At 38.3% G+C, this 19,944-nt stretch overlaps 1 protein-coding gene across 3 annotated transcripts in view; it reads right to left on the bottom strand.

Annotated features, from left to right (window-relative positions):
* Positions 1-5,231: 5,231 nt before the first annotated feature.
* Positions 5,232-19,944, bottom strand: part of FZD6 (frizzled class receptor 6) — a 28,293-nt gene continuing 13,580 nt past the window's right edge. For 2 of the 3 annotated variants that reach the window (XM_063327321.1, XM_063327320.1), the window contains exons 3-7: positions 14,893-15,089; positions 11,684-12,701; positions 9,450-9,598; positions 7,740-8,168; positions 5,232-7,242 (exon numbers count right to left, since the gene is read on the bottom strand). In XM_063327321.1, the coding sequence (XP_063183391.1) occupies positions 7,089-7,242; positions 7,740-8,168; positions 9,450-9,598; positions 11,684-12,701; positions 14,893-15,089 (1,947 nt within the window). In that variant the 3' untranslated portion in view covers positions 5,232-7,088. Of the gene's footprint in view, positions 7,243-7,739; positions 8,169-8,408; positions 8,448-9,449; positions 9,599-11,683; positions 12,702-14,892; positions 15,090-19,944 lie in introns of those variants that run through there. The other variant, XM_063327322.1, reaches the window with a different exon arrangement.

The raw sequence follows: 19,944 nt of genomic DNA, 5'->3' as shown, positions 1-19,944 counted from the left end.
GTGGAGCTGAACACGCATGGTTGCTGTGGCTCTGCCCATTGTATGTAGCAGTGGATCCTGGAGACCACAGCATTCCTGAGACCCAGTTTCTCAGATCCACACTGTCCCCCTGAGGTGGCCTGACCTCAGTGAAGAAGCGCCATGGCTTGCTGCAAGCAGGGCTGTGGAGCCCTGGGCAGCACCTGCCTCATCTGCTCACTTGTGGCCCACTGTCACCAAAAAGGCCATGGATTTACAGGGGTCAGGCACAGTAAGAGAGGTTCACCATCAGTGGGGTCATCCCATAGCTAGCCCTGGGGATACTTCTGCAGATAAACTCTTGAATTATAATTATTATATGTGCTAAAGTAGAAATTAGTTGACTTACATCAACAACTGACTGGTGCAATGGCACTGGAAAGGACCAAGCATGACACTGAATCCCTGGCTCACGTGGAGATGAAATTGGGTTTGGCCAGAACAGTGAAAGACCTGCCAGGCTCCCATGAAGAAAAATGTCCATTCAAGCCCTTCTTTGAGTTATATTTCTTACAGCAGGTGCTCGTCTAACTATGCTTTTGTGAGGCACGACCTTGTTTCTAGTGTGGTTTCCTTACTTCTGTCCTTGTAACGTTGCTGTAATTACAGCACCTCTTGGTTGATTAAAAATCTCATTTATGAGTTCAAGATTTCCCGTTGCTAAACAGAGAAACGTTCACTATGTGTGCCCTAAAAATATCTAATGCTGTTGAGGCTATATTAATTTAAAAGGCAAAGTCCTCCCTTGTTTTTTATTGTGCGTGCTTTCTTGGTTTTTCCTACTGGCTTTGGTGACTTTCCATTTCCCTCCATCGGGAACCTCATCTCCACTATCAGCTTCTCTCACAGTGTCCATTCTCAGGGTGATCTTGCCTACTCAAATCACATTTTTAAAAAAATAGCTGCAGTTAATTTCCATGGTGAGTCCTGACTTCAGCCAGCCCAGTACATCTGCATCTCATCCGCTCACCGGCACGTCACCCCCCTGTCAGTGCCACCTCCTCACGTTTCACGGGATGATGCGTGTCTGGATTGTCACTCCCTGTAGTGCATCCACTCGCTCTTTAGTTGGAAGTCTGGATCACAGACCTCCTGCCTGTAGGAATCTGGAAGGAGAGTGAGTCCCAGAGAGGACTGTGCCCAGTGGGCAACACTGGTCACTCAAACCCAGTGCCAAGAAACCTGTTCAGCTGCTTCAGCGTCCTCAAATCCTCCATTTTCGGCTGGGTCATTCAAGACTTCCATGCCCTCTGGATAGTAGGTATGATACTGCCAGAGCTGGGTCTGGAGAGAATGCGGCTTGCCAGCCAGCTTAAGCCATCAACTAATTAACTAACTTACTAATCATTTCCTCCAGCACCTTATCTGGCAGCCTCTTATTTTTGTACCCATGTAATTTCTTGTGATCCAGTTTCATGTGGGCAGGCAGAACATCAGGAAGATAAACCAGGACGCACATTATCTTCATAAAAATATAGATACTTCGGTCATCCTTAATACATCACAAACACAGAACATACTTTTTCCTGTTAAGATCCCTTTGGTGGCCGTGTCTAATGATCCCGCCATCACCTCAGTCACTTACAAACCTACTTAATGGAAGTACAGTTTCTTCCTCCCGTTTCTCTTCACCATGTATGCCAAGAGTGAGTCCAAAAATATCAGCGTATCCCTCTCCACTTAAAACACCTGATGTTCTTGGTGACTACACTGCCACACCTGAGAGTGCGCTCGCCAGGCTGGAGATCAGTGTCCCTCCAGTTCGCCTGCACCCAGAACCGAGGGCCCGTTTTTAGCACTCGCCTTCCACAAAACCTGCTTTCTTCCACACGGCTCTTCCTGCAGGAACTACGCTCCTCTCCAGCTCCTGTTCGTGCTGTGGAAGCAGCTGTGAGCCATGTAAGAAAGGCAGGTCTTTGTCCGTGTAAAGTTGTCTCATGTTTGTCATTACTTTATTTTAACTAGTAAGACCTGAAATAAAGCACACTTTTATTTTAGATGTAGTTTCGATGAACAAAGTTGAAATACAGGGAATAAGCATTAGGGAAAAGCTCAGATATAAATGTCCTGGCATGTTTGTAATCCTTTAATTATACTTTGCGTCTCAAGTGCTTTTTAATAGGAAGTAAAATCCAGTTAATATACAGCTGTGGATTTCATAGATGTACATCAGAAAGGTACTCGGAGCTCCGCTTCCAGAGATACAAAGCAGACAGCTCATGAAGGTGTGGTACAGGTTGCCCAACTTTATTTTTAATTACAGTTAAACTCTAGTCCATTAAAAAAACCCAAAAGATCAGTATGATAAGGGATAAAACTAAAAGCGAAAGAATAAGTGCAAAAAAAGGTAATGCATGGGAAATAACTTTTATTCTCGCAAGACTCTAAAATACCTTTGGTGCCAGCCAGCTAAATCGCCGCGAATGCCAGCGGTTAATACTGGCAGGGATCTTTCCCAGTGAGCCCAGCCAAACAGAGAGCGGCCAGGTACCTTCAGAGACGGATTCAACAAGCGGCCAGTGTCAAGGGAGAGATGGAGCATTTCTCCTTTGATGTGCCGCGATGTGAAATTGCACACGGAGCCTGGGTGGCCAGGCTTCAAAGGGAAACGTGATGCCTCATCCTATTCAGCTACAGCATTTTTCAGTGCTTTGCAGAATGCTAAACTTACTTCTCTTAAAGAAGTTCAACTTTTCGTATTTAATTATTTTTTTTTAAAATTTTGCTTCTGAAATTCAAACCGTCTTTAAACCAAGTATATTTTGCATCCTGTAAAGAAAAAGGGCCTACAGTTCTCTGTCAATCGGTTGAACAATTGGCAAAGAAAATAGTATGATGCTTCAGCTTGTTAGTGCTCCATTCCTGAATTGGTTGTTTGGGTTTTTTTAAGTTTCAAAAAGCAAAGGGATTTAAAGTGGTTTTGAAGACTGCAGATATTTTTCTTATTATCTGCTAATAGCGCCTTTTAAATGTCAAAAATATAAACAAAATAACCATTTTTTTCACATCCTGGGTTAGTTTTTCAAACTTCGGCTATTTTTTCCAATTATGTGCATAGCTTTATTTTATACTCTAGGTAAACTTTACCCCAATTTTCACTAAAAGAAATTAGCAAAATAGGACAGGAAAATACAGTACACACAACAGGTACCATAAAACTACTGTATTGGTAATTTCAGGTGCTGTCTATATCACAAATCAAATACAATTCAGTATGTTAAATTTATCTTTTCCTTTGAAAGATTTTTATCCTCAACCCGAAGCTCACCATAACGTGTACTTTGAAGTGATTTATGACAGAGCCATTAAGAGAAAGGAGAGAAGTAAAAGACCATTTGACGCACATATTTTAAGGCTCGGAGAAGTTGTCAGTACCCTTTATTCTAGCTTTGTGCAAACAAAGGCAGAAACCAAGATGAAAATGGCTGCATCAATCTTTTAAATTGTTGGATTTATAGTGCATCTTTCAGAAGATAGCCAGTCTCGATTAAATGACTTCAGTCGATGGAGACGTTCCAGAAAGAAGTTATTCTTACAGTTTAAGAAAAGCCCTTTTTAATATGAATTGTCTATTTTAATTTTTAACTTTGGTGAGCTAACAGATGAAAGCAAGTAACAGGGTTATTTTAACCTTCTTACTCCCTAGAAAGCACCCTGTGGGAACTGCGTTCCTTCGAGACACTTGTGTATTTTGTGCTACTTAAAGGGTTTTTGTTTGTGTGTTCTGAATAGCCGCTTAAGAAATTGGCTATCTACAGATGATTTATATGTATTTTTTTTAACTTTCTAACAAAAATGTTGGCAACTGTGTATTTGGTGAGTCTACTCCGCCCTGGTGAGACCCCACCTGGAGTACTGCATCCAGCTCTGGGGCCCCCAACACCCGGACCTGTGGGAGCGTGTCCAGCGGAGGGCCACAAAGATGCTCAGAGGGCTGGAGCACCTCTGCTGGGGGGACAGGCTGAGAGAGTTGGGGTTGTTCAGCCTGGGGAAGAGAAGGCTCTGGGGAGACCTTATAGTGGCCTTCCAGTACCTAAAGGGTGCCTACGGGAAAGACTGGGAGGGACTCTATCATGGAGTATAATGATGGGATGAGGGGTAACAGTTCTAAACTGAAAGAGGGGAGATTTAAATTAGATACCAACTTACGTGAGGGTGTTGAGACACTGGCCCAGGTTGCCCAGGGAAGCTGTGGATGCCCCATCCCTGGAAGTGTTCAAGGCCAGGCTGGATGGGGCTTTGAGCAGCCTGGTCTGGTGGGAGGTGTCCCTGCCCATGGCAGGGGGGGTGGAGCTAGGTGATCTTTAAGGTCCCTTCCAACCCAGACCCTTCTATGATTCTATAACCCAAACACCTTTTGTTAGAGAAACTGTTTATGACCGTCCCTATAGTCCGTCACTGTAAGGCAGTCTTTCATACCCTGGCTCATCTCTGCACCTCTTTTCTTTCAGTTTCTTTCCTCCCATCGTTTTTGTGGGCATTCAAATAGCTGTTTAACTTCCCAGCTACTGCGTGGGTATTTCAAGGTTAAAGCATCCAGAGATCACAATCTCTTTAGCTATAAAGGTCACTTTGGAATTCACAGTCCGTACATTATTTCTGGTACAGCAACACTGGAACACAAGATGCTACAGTCTCATTCTGCCACTGATGCATTTCACTTCCCATGGATGTTACGATTACTGCTTAGTATTTCGCAGTTCTTTGAAATTGTGCCTATTTTTAAGTGCAAGGTAGTGCTGTAACTTCAAAATTACTTTGTAGTTATCCTTTTTAGAGCAGTTACCACAAAACCAGGACTTTTTCTGAACTACCTAAAAAAAGGAATAATATTAAAAAATTAAAAATGTGCATCAACATTTTATGAAGGTTGCAGCAAGCACATAGTGTGGAAATACATAGTCTGCGTAATCTAAAGGAGGTCTTTCGAAGTCACAAAAGAAAGAATGCTCTAAATGTTCAGATGAAAGACCTGGTTCAGTTTCTCACTCTTTCATAATTCTCCGTGTTCACGTGAACAATTCCCAACGTTGTTCTGTCTCGGTTTCTCCCTTACACGGGAGGGATAAAGACATTGCAATACTTATTACCTCACACAGCTCTAAGAAAAAAGAACAAAACATTAAAGTGTCTTGGGTGCAAAAATACTAGAGTAATAGCAGAGCTACAAACACACTACATCTAGTTCAGAAGAAATATCAACTCAGAAGCTCTTACTATACAACAGCATGTTTTATTACTAACAAAGACAGTAATAACAAAACTACTGAACATGTGTATGAAGTTACCCGTTTACAAACATGACTACAAGGATGAAGGGTACTTGGTGTGCAGTTTTCACAGGAGATTTTTCAAATCTTTCTCAGCAGCAAGAATTCTCTGTATTTTTAATAGGGAAATCATAAAAGAAACGGCATGTCCTATTTAAGGCAATAAGTTACAAATGCTAAAATGCAGATGCTATAATAAAGGTTAATACATTCCAGTTTTAATAAGTGACGGATAAAACAAATAACTTTGGTTTATCAGAACTGTAGTTCCTGTAACCTTTGTAACAAGAAATTGTGCTCAACTGTTCAAAGCATTACCATGAATGCTGCCCAAGCCGGAAAACAGTAATTTCTCTGCATAGTATAAGAATATTTCTTAATATTTTCATTAGTAATCAAATGCAAGATGCTGAACAGTCTTACAGAACGCACTGACATTTAGGTTTAGAAAACAGCAAAATTCTGTCTCCAAATTATCTCAGGTAATAAATGACATTGGCTTCACTGGAGACAGGATTTCTTCAGAGCCAAACAATGAAATTCTTATCCACGTCAGTAGTACTCGCTCTTGAGAGCCACCCTATCATAAGAAAGGCTACATGTATTAAGGCCTTTTTGATTTAAAGAATATATACTGCTGTAGCATATAGAAAATTAAAATTTGTAGAAAAAGTGTTAAGGCCCCTTTTCAGTAAATATAATGTTAAACAAGCCTGTATATTAATAACTCAACAGGTTATTTGCTGCAAGGTATCTCTCTACAGAATTTAAAAAAAAAAATTAAGTTACTTGCATAGAAACAATGTGAAACATACACTTTCACTGCATCTCAGTAAAAAAAAAAAAACAAACCAACAACTCAAAGTGTATACGCTCCAGATCCTGTCCGCTGTGCCAGGAGGGATCTGTGGTGTTTCCTTCTTTGGCACGAGGCACTGGAGCACCACACCAGGGGGGCTCCAAGAAGCGTTTTCCTGAAGCAGTGCTGCATCCAACGCGTTGGCCCCGTAAGAGGACGCGCAGGTGCCCGAGCAGTCCTGCCCCGGACGCACAGTGTATGGTCCAGTTGTCTATAAATCCACTTTCCTCAGAACTAAGTAACTTTGTCCGATCACCACAGGACTGTCGACTTTAGTAACAGCCTAACGGAAGCACGTTAGCTTTACCAAGTTTGTACAATACATACAAAACAGTAGTTCTAATATTGACCTCATGCAGTCAGTTATTTACAAAATTTGTTTTTATGTACAAAATAAATCACTACAATTCCAGTTTCCCTTTCATATTCAGTGTACAAGCTACCATAAAACAGTGCTATAACTGATACATCATGACACATCATTTAGAGAGTATTTATAAATTTGTGTATCTCTTAAGTGATACTGCTGTTTAAGACACAGTAAAAAAGAGAAAAAAATTAACAAGTTTTAAAAAATACCAGACGCAGATGGAACTTTTATGCCCTGAAAAGTAACAGTGCTTTCTAAGCATTATTTTAATGCAATTCATTACAAAGTGTTCTTTATATTGGGAGTAATATTCGTTTCTCTCATCTTTTTCTTAAATTACTGCTAGTCAATCCAGCCGTGTCCTACAGAACTTCTATTTCCATTATTCCTGGATAGGATTAAATATAGTACAGTATTGCTAGCTGTCCCCACAACAAAACCTACGTTCTTTAAGTGCAAAGCAAGATATGTGTGTTTTTTAATAAAGCACAGAATATCTGTTATTTCCAGTGTAACACATAATCCGTATCAGTGTTATACATTGAAAACGTTCATATAAAATTTCGGTCTTTCAAGGGTTTGAACTGTTTGAATCCAACTCTCTTCTAGCGTCTGAAGCCGAGTAGACAAGCAGTGATACAGAAGGTGACTGTGAGACATCAGGTATTTGGGAACAGCTGCTTTGTAACGCAGGAGATTCAATAAAATCATTTTTAGGAGTTATTCTGTAAATAATGAAAAATAAAAACACAGGGAGACAATTTTAAGCACAGTGCATTACACTAGAAAAAATACATTTTTAGCAATGAAATTATAATATATCTTAAGCTATATTCAAGAGAACGCAATTCTGTATACTTTTCCAAGCTTAGTGTCACCATTGCTCTTTTTCAGACTTGTCACCTCTCAAAACGATTGCATTGCAGACACACATTTCCTGAGCATCAGTTTTCAACAATATAAAAAAATCCTACAAGCTGAAGCTCCAGCACTCAATGCTTAAAAAGGAAAACAAGAATCCTACAAAAATATAAAACAGCTCACACGCTAAAGATGCGTGGCCACGTGAAACGGTTTGTAAGAATTACAGTACCCTTAACAGCTGCCGAGGGTTAATTGTCTACAAAGAATATAGTGATTCTTCAGAGGGAAGAAACAGAAGACTTACAAAAATAGTGGTAATACACATAATCAAGCAAAAGATTGAGTTGAGGAACCTTACCTTCCTTCACCTACTCTCTTCATACTCTCAGTCAAGCTACTCATATCACACGTGCTATCAGCTTTGTTTCTTTTTTCCACCTGATCCACGGTCAGTTTAGAACTAGATAACATTTGATCTCCACTGTTTTCACCTTCCTCGACCCTTCGGGCTGATGTTCCGTCTGCCTCTATCTCTTTCTCAGATGTCTCTGGAGAGGTTTTAATTTCTGCAACAGTTTCTTGGCTTAAGTAATCGTGATTAGTGATTGCTACCGCAGAAGTTCCGTGATTTGTCGTGCCACCCGTACTAGTCCCCATTGACTTCGAAATGACTTTCAACCTGTGTGAAGTTGATTTGTAGTGCTTCTTTTTATGCTTAACTTTGGAATTGTGCCTCAAGAAAAATTCACATGATTCTTGCAGCACTCTTCGACTCTCACTGATTGGACTGAAAGAAAATACAAGCATGTAACTGAACGAAGAGGATGAGCTCAGCCATAACATAGTATAGCTTTGTACACAAAAACATAAAGAGCAGCAACCGACGATGCAATCTGAGCTGGATGTTAATGAACACGAGGAAAAAAACTGTATGTGAAAAGAGGAGAAAAAAAAATCTGATCATAATGGCTCCAAAGTAATTATGTCTGTGGAACAATTAAATAAAGCAGATTTTTATATTTCTTACTTCTGCAAGTAGGTCCAATGACTTCAGTAGATTAATCATCTAAGAGAGGAAAGCAGGATTAGCTCATAAGCAGCCGTATTACCAAATTAACTTTACATAAAGTAAACCTCATTCACATGAAAAAAAGGTAAGCATTATAAAATTGACTTATTTTTAAATTCTTATAGCTGAAAGTAGTTAACATCTGAAACACAAGAAAAATTATACAGGAAATGGAAAAAGAGAGGAGAGGGGAAAGGAAGCTATAAGCTCACCATCAAGGAATGTAGATGAAAAATTAAAGGAGCTTAAGGACTGCTGCCTTGGGAAATAAAAAAAAAATAAAAAGATCTAAAAACACAGTATAATTTATGAGTAACACAGATAATCTAAAAAGAAATAATCAAGGAATAAAAAGGAATGGAAAAATTGACAAATACAAGAAATGGAGATAACATTTTAAATCTGTTTAAGCCCATAGATATGTTTATTAAAATTAAGTAATAAAACTGAGTTATTCTGTTTCAGAAAAAAAAAAAAGGAACAGTAGATTAATACAATAAAAGCGATACTAAGGAGGGGTCAATGAAAAATAATTTTGAAATAAGACAAGCCTAGCAGAGGAGAAAAGCAGAGGATGTTATTATTGCATGATAGTAAACACAGCTAAGTACTGTGCCAAATGAAGTAGTCGGAACACGCGAAAGTATCTAAACTGATGGCTGAAATTATCTTCCCTCATTTGACTGGAAACCAGAGACGTATTAGCCAATGCTAAACACAACAATATGCCTTTTGCTCCATGAAATAGAACAAATCAGCAGAGGAAAATATTTTCTGTCTTCTGAGAATGTTGTCAGAAGGTCATTGCATATGTAAAACTTCCACAGACTCCAATGGAATTTTGCTGACGCCCATATGCAGCATTTAGACTCCGAAAAAGAAAGGGTCTAAGGACAACTTTTTGATTACCTGAGCTGTATTTTAAGAAACATGTCTGAAATCCAACTCATTTTTAAGTACACACTTTAAAAAACAGGAATAAAAAAAAATTGTTCTTACTCTCTCTTGCGGTTTCTGTTGAAGAAATTGGCCCACTCAGAACAGGTCTTTTTACTTCCCACCCAGAAGACTGGAGATATGCCAACAATTAATGTCAGCAAATATTTCATCAGAAACAAAAATATTTCTGGTCTTGCTAGTGCCTTTGCCTAGAAGATAACAAAGTTTAATAAATGCCAAGAAGAAAATATACTTGTTGGTTTATTTTTTAAATGCAGAAAACAATTAAATTATGTAAAAGAGAGACTCCTTCCTTGTGGCTGTTGTTCTTTGTTGAGGCTTGTGCTGCGGACAAACGTGAGACGTGTACAGTCAAGTCAGACCTGCTTCATGTCTACAGCTGAGTACACAGAGAGGAGATTAGTCAGAAGGAAATATTTTTCTTTTAAATTGAAAGGAAAGATAATTTGTGGGGGTAATAGTATTAGTAACCATGTTCTTCAGAGATAGTTTGTATGTATAAGATTTATCCCTTCAATTTAAAAGAAACAGTAAGTGGAGGAGTTGGGAGTTAATCAGATTAGACAGCATCTTCATGGAGCCTCAGGGAACTACATCCTAGTTTTCTGTTTATTGCAAAATTAATCCACCTATTTGCAGAACAGGATCATAGGAGCCAAGACATTTAACCCAGTAAGAGATTATTATCTTCTGCTCCCATGCTGCAAATTTAATTTATGTTACCTGGCTTATCTGCCAGTCCCATGTATGAAAGTCACTATTTTTGTTAGCCAGGTAACATTAGCTACTTAAACTGAAGTTTGTTTTCATGTGGTTTTGATCCGGCCAATGTAATAAAAGCCTAGAAGCCAACTCAGGTAAGCCACGGCCAAGGACATCGCTTTAAGCTCCTCCACAGTTAGCACACGCTGTTTATTATAGGGGCAGATCCCATTCAGTATGTCTTTGTGTAACATTCCCTGTTGCTATTTACTCTTTCCAATAGGTTAAGTAAAGGCTGAGAATACTTGCTTTTTCTGTGTTATTATGCCAAGCTGTTATATTTAAGCACTAGAAACAAGTTTGTTGTTTTTTTTTTTTTTAAAAAAAAGCTTAAAAGCCTTGTTTTCAACCTCATCTATTTTGGATCATTTAGGTTGATAAAGAGCTCAGTGTAAAACCTACCAAAGACAAAGTGCACTCGTTAAGAATGGTAATGGAAGCGAGAATAACCAAGAAGCCTGTGAGCTGTGCTACTCTCAGCTTACACTGACTTTAACACAGAGGATACAGAGGATGTTTAAGAATGTAGAAGGATCAAGCCTTATCATTCCATAATGCCTCTGCTTATATTCCTCTTTTTAATGATAGTTTATCGCAGTAAAAACATAGATGGTAAGTGCAAAGCAATGAAAGATGACACGAGACACCTCCATTTCTCTCAGTGATGGTGTCTTCTTTTATGTTTGTTCTTAAATGGGAAGAAACAAATCACAAATTACTTGTGATTGCAGGGAGTTTTATGTACTTACAAGAGATTTAATCCATAGAGACTACTGAACATGGTAGATTTACTTTAAAAGCCTTTCCAAGGAAGTTGGTTTTTTAAGAGTCAAATGTTAAATATGAACACTTCTGCAATTTAAAATGCTGTTGTATTTGGGGTTTTTTTTATTTGTTTTTGGTTGGTTAGTTTTTAAAAAGATTTCTTCACATTACTGAAAATCAGCCTGCAAACGACAGCTATCATGGAAAAAATATACTGGAAATTTGTTTTGTAATTTCCAGTGTTTTACAATTCTACACTTTGAAGAAAAAACATGAAAGCGATTTTAAATCTATGGTTATAAGCAACATTTTAAATCCAATTTAGACTCAATTTTCAAGAATCATTATTTCAGCTTCAACTGAAATCGATGGAAATTCACCTTAGGTACTCTGAGACCGAGCTAAGCACCCTAATACTGAGCAATTACTTTTAGGAATCGCTACTGTGAAGAATGATCGTCCCCCAACACAATTTGTAACATTAAGTTCAAATACTGTAATGATTATGTATTCCCTTTAGAGGTGTGAGTTGGAATTTAATTGCTGAGTGCTATCACTAGTGAAAAATTTCAAAGCAAAAGTACAATACCACTGATTTTGACTTAAAAAGCAATTAATCACTACATTTCTTGAACCGATTACTTAATGTGAAAATAATTTACTAACTGCACAGTAGATATGGTGATGCATAAGGGTTTTTCTTAATTTACTTTCCAGTATTATTTATAAAGGAAATTGCTACTTGCCTGGTAAGGACAAGGAATATGGTACTGGTCACAGTGGTCAAATACCCAGGTCGTTTCCCAGATTTTCCGGTTCACCAGCTCATAGACGTAACATCCAAGAAGGGCTACAAGTGGCACCAAGTATAACCCACTAAAAACTCCAATTCGGATCATAAATTTCTTTAGCTTCTCCTGGTTTCTGCCATCATGCTGTATGACTTGCCGCACATGATTTAAAGAAATAATACCAGCTAAAAGAAGAGAGAGACCAAAAAACACACATAGGCACAGCGGCAAAAGCACAAAGTACAGCGAGGCATCCACATCGTAAAGACCCACAAAACAAACTCCACTGATATTGTCCCCTTCAACTTTGTTCATTGCAAGGAGCATGATGGTTAGAAAACCAGGTATTCCCCACGCAACCGCGTGGAACCACATGGCCTTTTGTGCGATAGCTTCACAGCTCCATTTTCTTCCCGCTGCAAGGAACCAAGTGATTGTAAGGATCACCCACCATATAGTTCCCGCCATAGTGAAAAAATACAAAACCATGAAAAGGAAAGTACAGGCTTTGTTCTGGGAGCCAAGAACAACTGTTTCACCAATTTCTAACTTGTCATCTGCCTTGTTACAGGCAGTTCTGTTCCCAAGTAAAAATCCGATAAAGTACATTAGAGAGACTATGCTGTAACAGACGGAGTAATATATGATTGGCCTCTCCGGGTACCTAAACCTTTTAACATCAATCAGAAAAGTCAGGAACGTGAAAAGCGTAGCACAAAGACAAAAGATTGAAACTATTCCAATGAAGCTTTTCGCAACATCCAATTCATAATTTTTGAAGTACATATTGGGACACGGGGGTGCACACTGGTCAATTCCTAGAAACTTGTAGCCTTGTCCATTGGTAGTGTGTAAGTGTCGCGGACACCAGAATCCATAATCCCTTCGGGCCTGGCCTGGGGTCTTCTGAGTTCCATGTACGTTTGTGGTTACAGCAGCAGTGGCAGGAACAGTCTCATCACAATTGACTAGTCTACATAAACAAATAGAAGAGAAAATACCTTAATACCCCTCATTCTCAACTATCATTATTTCTCAGAAACATGAAAAAATCTCATTCTAAGCACTGTTATTTTTTATAGATAATGCAATATGCGCATTATGTGAAAAAAATCAGCATTTTAAAAAACAGACTTCAAATATTTTATGTTTAAAAGACTATTCAAACATAGCTGTTTAACTGTTGTTCTCTAGCTGTTGTTTTATTGCTTATGAAATACCACTCAAATTGCAATTGTTCTTTTAGAGTCTTAAATTCCACTAAACTTCTACATACGTACATTAAGATATTTACAGTAGTTGTTTTTTTTTAAATCTGGATAACAATAGACTGTTGAAGACAGCAAACGATCTGGTCAAAATGTAAGCTTCAATCAAGGAACAAAGAAAGAAGACTGACAGTATCTGGAATTAACTGATGACTATGATTACGATTAATATTATAATTTTTTGTGTTATAATGATATTTCTTTGTTGACAACAATAAACCTACTTAACTGAAAGAGAAAAAAGCAGAGAAGATAGGCATTGTAGAAAATGATGGCTATTTTAGCTTTTTTTTTTTCCTAGCTCCATAACGTTAATTTTAAAATTGCACAAGACTCAATTGCTCAAGGGTTTAATAGGACACAATATGTGACCTTTTTATGTGCTTAATATAGGATCAGCAGCGTTGGACGTATATTCAAACTGCATTATGTAACTATACCTCAAACAAGTAAGCATATATATATACCGCAAGCATATATACCGCAAACAAGTAAGCAAAATGGGATTTATATTTGTATGCATTCCAAGTTTAAGCATGTATTTAAAGAGAACAAGTTTTGCATTTTAGCTTTTAAAGTAAGATTCTGTTATTTCAAAACTCTTTTTTTTTGTCAAATGCTGTTATTAATTCCTCAGTGTCAGTTTGCAAGCTCAGCTTGAACTAAAAAAACCCTTCAGTTCTTTGTTTCTCTGCATTATCACGCTGTCCAAATAAATGCAGACTCATCATTAAGAAAACTGATTTTTGTAGCAGATTCTTTCATTAACCATGGGCCCCACCAGCATGCACGGGAACTTTATTCACCCATGTCTTAATATCTGTAAGAATATGTATGTAATGGAATGTAATTATGTATGTCTGTAAGAATACAAGAGTGTGAATCTCAGGATTCCAATTACTGCCCATCCTTACGCCAGCTCCTCTTCCACGGGCTCCAGCAGCAAGATCTCTGCTGTTGTAAGAACATCCTGCGTTACACGGACTTCTCTATATCAGCTATCAGGCAGAGATTATTTTGCATACGAACAGAGCAGGTTCATTTTCAGTAAATGCTAGCAGTAATAGAATATTTTAAAGCTGCAGTGATTCCTGCAAAACATGTAATTTAATTTAAATGCCATTTGAAAGATATACTGAATAACTGGATTCACTTGTAATTTTCCTGATTTTTCAAAGCAGTTCTTGAAGACATTTGCTGCGCTGAGTGGCACTACTCTTGCGTAGAAGTTGATGCCTTCTTGTTTTAAAATCTCACAACTTCAATTTTTCTGCAGAGCTAAGGGCAATGCCATTAATGCCATCTGTCATATTCACTCTGGTATGGATTTCTACCAAGGATCGTGGCACAGCACTACTGTCCCAGCTCTCCCTCAGCCCTATCACAGATTAGCAACTGCATGGGGGTTAGAAAAATGATTCGAGCTTCCACTCTCTGCTCCTTTCCTGTGCTTCTTGCCCTGATGTGCTAAAAAAACAACCCCAGAACATCTGGCCTTAATCACGTATAAATATCTGCAGCTGCACTCTTTTATGAGCAATTACTTAAACCCTGTGAAGTAAGTATGGTCATCCCTAGTTTAGAGATCAGAAACCAAAGCAAAATCTATGCTGAAACAATTTAATATTTTAAATTTTAAGAAACTTTTACTTAAAAGCTTCTTTTTGCTGCAGAACTTTGTTGCAAAGAAGTCACAAGCAGGAAATGCAGGCGATAATTCGAATAATTAAAAAGTTTTAATAAAAAAAAGTCTTACGCATAAGCATTGTAGGGGCACCAGCGATGAGGAAGCTGCAGGAAGGTGATATTTAACATTCTGCCTCAGATTTTCAACTCAGTCTACGTCAAATATTGAAATATCACCCCCACCACCTGTCAACATGACAAATACCCCACCTGGTACATTCCAGCTCTTCAGGCCATGCGATTGCAAAAGTGTCCATCAACTTCTTACAATCAGAATACACTTTCTCACAGAGGCTCCGACACGGGTGAATCACATGAACTTGCTCCAGGCAGGCAGGGACAAAGGCTTTGCACAGAAATGTGTGGACCTCTGGTGAACAGTGAAGATTCATAAGCGTAAGAAAAGGCTACGGGGAAGAAAAAGGCTTCAGTTAGTAATTTCAAAAAGATAATTCAAGGCATCAAAACTAATTTTCATCACTACGGCTCACATTTGTTCCCCTGTATGTTTGAAAATATACTAGAAAATAGTGTTCGTTCAGCAGTTTTGAACTAGCAAAACCCAGTGGCCGTGAGAAGCACTTCTAGCCCAGCCCCTGCCCCGGGATCTTGGCCAATCCGTAACTATTCAAACCTGATTTTTCCTGTTTGACAATATTAGAAATCTGAAAGGTATTATGAAAGCCCAAGATTTTTTAAAAATAGGGTAAAACATGGAGTTCCTACATTCACCGGTCAGCTTCTAAATAAGTGCCCTGAGATTTTTAAAGGTGTGTCTGTCCCTGTAGTTCCTGATAAATTATGTTTTCAGTCCTAAATGGTGTCATCATCTTCTCTTATGCTAGAGAGGTTTGTGGGTTTTTTTGATTAATGAGGTCCAAATATCATTGCTCCTCATTTTTGAAACACTGCATTTCAAAACCTCAACATGACTGAGAATTTCTCTACCTATATTACTGAGCACAAGGCAGTGAATAACTGATGACTGCTCTCACTAGAGAATTCACAGAATGAAACATCATGCATTCCTTCCCCCGCCAATTAATTCAATCCATTATTTACAGTCAGACAGGCTTTTAAGGAAAACAAAAAAAAAAACCAAACAACTTTCCTTCTCTACATTTTATCAACTTTATCATTAGGGAAAATTATTTTAGAAAAAAAAAAAACAAACCAACAGGCATTGCCAGTTCTTTTTACATAGGCTTTTTGATCTTTAGGGTCCCTTCCAACCCAAACCATTCTGTGATTCTGTGATTAAATGCTTCTTGTGTTTCAGGAAAAAGAAATCTCCTTATCACACATAAATAGTCAAATTCATGCATCGGGAAAGCTGAAACAGTATTTAACACGCTTTGAAAATGTCGTGCAGTGTCCCTATTTATCAGCACATTTCAAAGGCGGCAGAATTTTTAGTAAGATTTTTATTTAGGAAGAATTTTATTTAATTCTTTGCCACTAACAGCTATGTCTCTCAAATATGCAACTAGTGACTGGTAAAGGAAGGATTAACTTCTGAGCCCAGAATAGCTTTTAAGTATCCCAAATATGTATACACCCATACCCCAAAAGCAAGCCTTACTACTGAGCACGCAGTTTAAAAGGAAAGACATTGATAAACAAATTTTCCCCTTCAAAATGGAATATCTACAAATCCTCAAGGGACCTCAATAATAAACATAGGAATGTGTGGGGAGGGGGGGAAAGGGAGAAGATAAGGCATAGTAATAACAGAAAAACGCTTTATGAAAAACCAAAAAAATGTTGGCATCCTCCAGAGCACTCGGCTGCGTGCTGTGTCTGCAGATGCCATTACAGCAGGCGCACACAAGTCTGATCCCCCCTCTGGATGTCTGCTCTGGAGCCGCCTGTGCAGGAACCCAAGCCTCCAGTATTTTATGACAACGAGAGAAGTATATTTCTAGTATAAAGTGCTCCAGTTCCATAAATTGGATTATTTCCTAAATGTTACACGGCTTCAGATGAAAAAAAATAGTCAGGAGTTAAATCTAAATGAATTAAGTTTCCTTTGCACAATTATGATCCTTGTTTTCTTTTCAATTAAAATTTGTTTGCTCCAATGTTTAATTTATGTTAGCTCTGTTCTTCCTGGCACTTAGTGTAAAATAAAGATAATAGCCTGGGTAGTCATACACATCTCCTATAGAAACTGAGTTTACTTTTGAAATTAAGCCTTGTAGAAATTGGCAGTTCATTTCAGTTGATGAAAAATAGTTACTTTTCTACAGAAAGTTTTGAGGTGCCAGTCAAGAACTTTTGCAGAATTGGGTAAAAGAGCAGTATTTTCTCTAGAAAGTTAAGAATTAAAAAAAAAAAAAACCAAACGAAACCCAAACCCAAAACAATATTCTTATCTATGAAACCAACTTTATCTAAAGAGATATTTTACTAGCTATTTTGATTAGCTACTAACAATTTTTATAAAGCATTTTCCAACATAGCTAATAAGGCTACAGAAAATGAATATAAAGAAAGCAGTGTCTGGTGAAGAAAATCAGGACATGAAGCCAACCTTTATCGTTCTAACATAATTTCTGTTATATGAAAATATTTAAAAGCTAAAATATCACAAGAATCACTACACAATAATACTGTATATTAGAGGTAAGTAATGACAAGCAACAATTAAATGCTTGCAAGAGTTTTACTACAGCACGTTGTCATTGGCTAAATACTGTTGTTTAAAGAACGTATTTTATTTAAGTGCAAAACTACCCTAACACAGATAAACACAAAACTGTAGGAAGGAAGCTATGCTCAGCCTGTAATGTAATCAGGGTAGAAATCCACAGACTTGGCTGAGGAGTAATTGTTCTCACAACATTTCTTTCAGCTTGCTAAAAATATTTACCTTTTGACACATGGAAGTATGAGCACAAATTCAGAGCAGGAGGTTTGGTGTTCTGAAGACACAAGCAGACCTTCTGAGTCAGGCCCAACATGTGGTTCTCACCCCGGCTGGTAGCAATGGGGGTACAAGACAACAAACTGACATCCCTCCCAGTTTCCAACAAGCAATGATTTAGGAAACTTTACTAGCAGCAGCTTATAACACCAGCATTGTGTTGAAAAGACACCAACAGACCTCCTTTCTTCCTAAAACACATCTAATCCCTTTTTCAACCATTTATGTTTATACTCTTTGTAAAATACTACAGCAGTAAGTTATATTGCATAATTTAATCAGGCATTGCTGAGAAAATGCTGCATTTTATTTGTTTATTGTAACTCCTGGTTTTGCAAACTAGTTTGTGTTTTGACAGTTAACAGATTACTCTCTACTTTTTCCATGCCATTTTGCCATCCTGCTATCTTTTACATATTATACATTAGCACAAGAAGGTTTTACATTTTGATTTCTACACCTTTCATAATATATTTTGCCTTCTATTCACCTTGACTACACAACGCTGACGTCATATTTCCACAGAATTATGCACAGTGATGACATTTTCTGAGTGACAGTAACTAGTATAGTTACATATAGATAGCACATCTAATTGTATGAATAGCGGGGGTTATTTTTTCCTGTATTTACTCTGTAATGTACTCTGCATTTACCATCCCTAAATCTCACCTACCATTTTATTGTCCAATTGCATCCATCACAAGACCCTTCTACAACTCTTTAGTACTTTTTTTTCTTAGCAAATTCACTATCCACCCTCTTTCAGGTCATTTATGAGTTAGTTGGTGTCGGAGGTTTCAGTACAGATGACTAGCGGGAACCACTCTACTCATTTATTTGCCACAGGACCAAACTATCAGCTAATGATTTCATACCCTACTTTGTGACAAAACATTTATTTATTCCTACTTTTCTTCTTGTTGTTTAGGTAAGCATTGGAAAAGCAAGTTCCCATTGGGTTACCAGCATAGTTTCTTTAAAAAAAAAAAAAAAATAGGTTATGACCATGTCAAAGCCTTTTTGAAAAATGAAGTACAGCATGCAGGCTGAATCACCCCTTTCAACAAAGTTACTGAGTCCATCAAAAAAATTCCAATAGATTTTACAGGCAATGACTTCCCTCAACCAAAAAAAAACTCTACAAAATGTAAAACTTTACCGTGAGCACACAAAAATAGGATTTGTAAAGTACAGATTTATTTTCAGAAACTGCCTAATTTTACCATTTATGAACAGCTAGAAAGGTCATGAATTGTGCCTGGAACTCTGCGTATTAACAATACGCAATTAACAATTGCGTATCGTTAAATGTGGGCTTCACATCCAGCTAGCCAATTTGGAAATGTTTCATTATAGAAAATAACAGGTCCGCATTTCTGGGCGGACCATAAAAGCGAAATCTCACCAAATCCAAAGTGTTCGCTCCTGCTGATGGATATTGTGTAAGCAAAAAGTGTAAAATCGAGATCACAAGCTCACTGAGAGTATGAATTGGTTGCTTCAACGCTGTGTTATCTGTATCAGGGGTGTCCCAACCACCAACCATTTTTTACCCAAGTGGTCAGCTGGGTAACCTGCACACATGCACGTGTTGATGTCTTGAGCATCCAAGTCTGAGTTTAAACCCACAGATTCACCAACCTGGTGAATCTAGAATCTAATACCAAGTTCCTCTCCTCTTCAGGAAGATCAGGATGTGCAGGTGGCACAAACACATGAAGAGGCGCTTGGCATATCTAGCATTAGCAACCATTGCCCTGTCACACGAAGGACAGAGATGAAAACCTGCGGATCTGGTGATGGCAGTGCTAAAAATAGAGTGAAACCAGGCTCTTAAAACCAAGAATGGAGCTTCACAAAGCCAATACAAGTCCTAAAATAAAAATTCTCATCCTCCTGCCAATGGGAAAAAGCCACCAGTAAATATGAGGCAATCTAGAACACACTAACAATCTACCAGAAAAACCTCCAACAACTAATCACAAGCATAAAGCCAAGGATGATGGAGTCTGTAACAACAGGAGAAGCGCTGCCTCAAGCAATAGCTATGAAGAACAGAGGGCTGTGCACTGATAACGTCGTGGAAAGTTTGCATTTCAGAGTATGAGAAGGGCATGTGCCCTGTACAGAAACCTCCCAGTGCAAAACGGTCTGAACTGAACCCTGTGAAGCACACATGCACCCACTGTGGACTGTGAATGTGGTCAAACAATCCAAGGGAGTACGAGCACCACTAGCCAGCAAGACGAATACCCTCTGCACTGAGCAAAACACCAACACCTTACTTAGCCTGGCTTTTTGCCTCTGGATAAAATATAGTATCGATATACTTT

Source organism: Chroicocephalus ridibundus, chromosome 2 (assembly GCF_963924245.1).
Source record: "Chroicocephalus ridibundus chromosome 2, bChrRid1.1, whole genome shotgun sequence".
Lineage (NCBI taxonomy): Eukaryota > Metazoa > Chordata > Aves > Charadriiformes > Laridae > Chroicocephalus > Chroicocephalus ridibundus.
The sequence above is the reverse complement of the archived record's forward strand: the minus strand, read 5'-3'. Positions and strand labels throughout refer to the sequence as shown.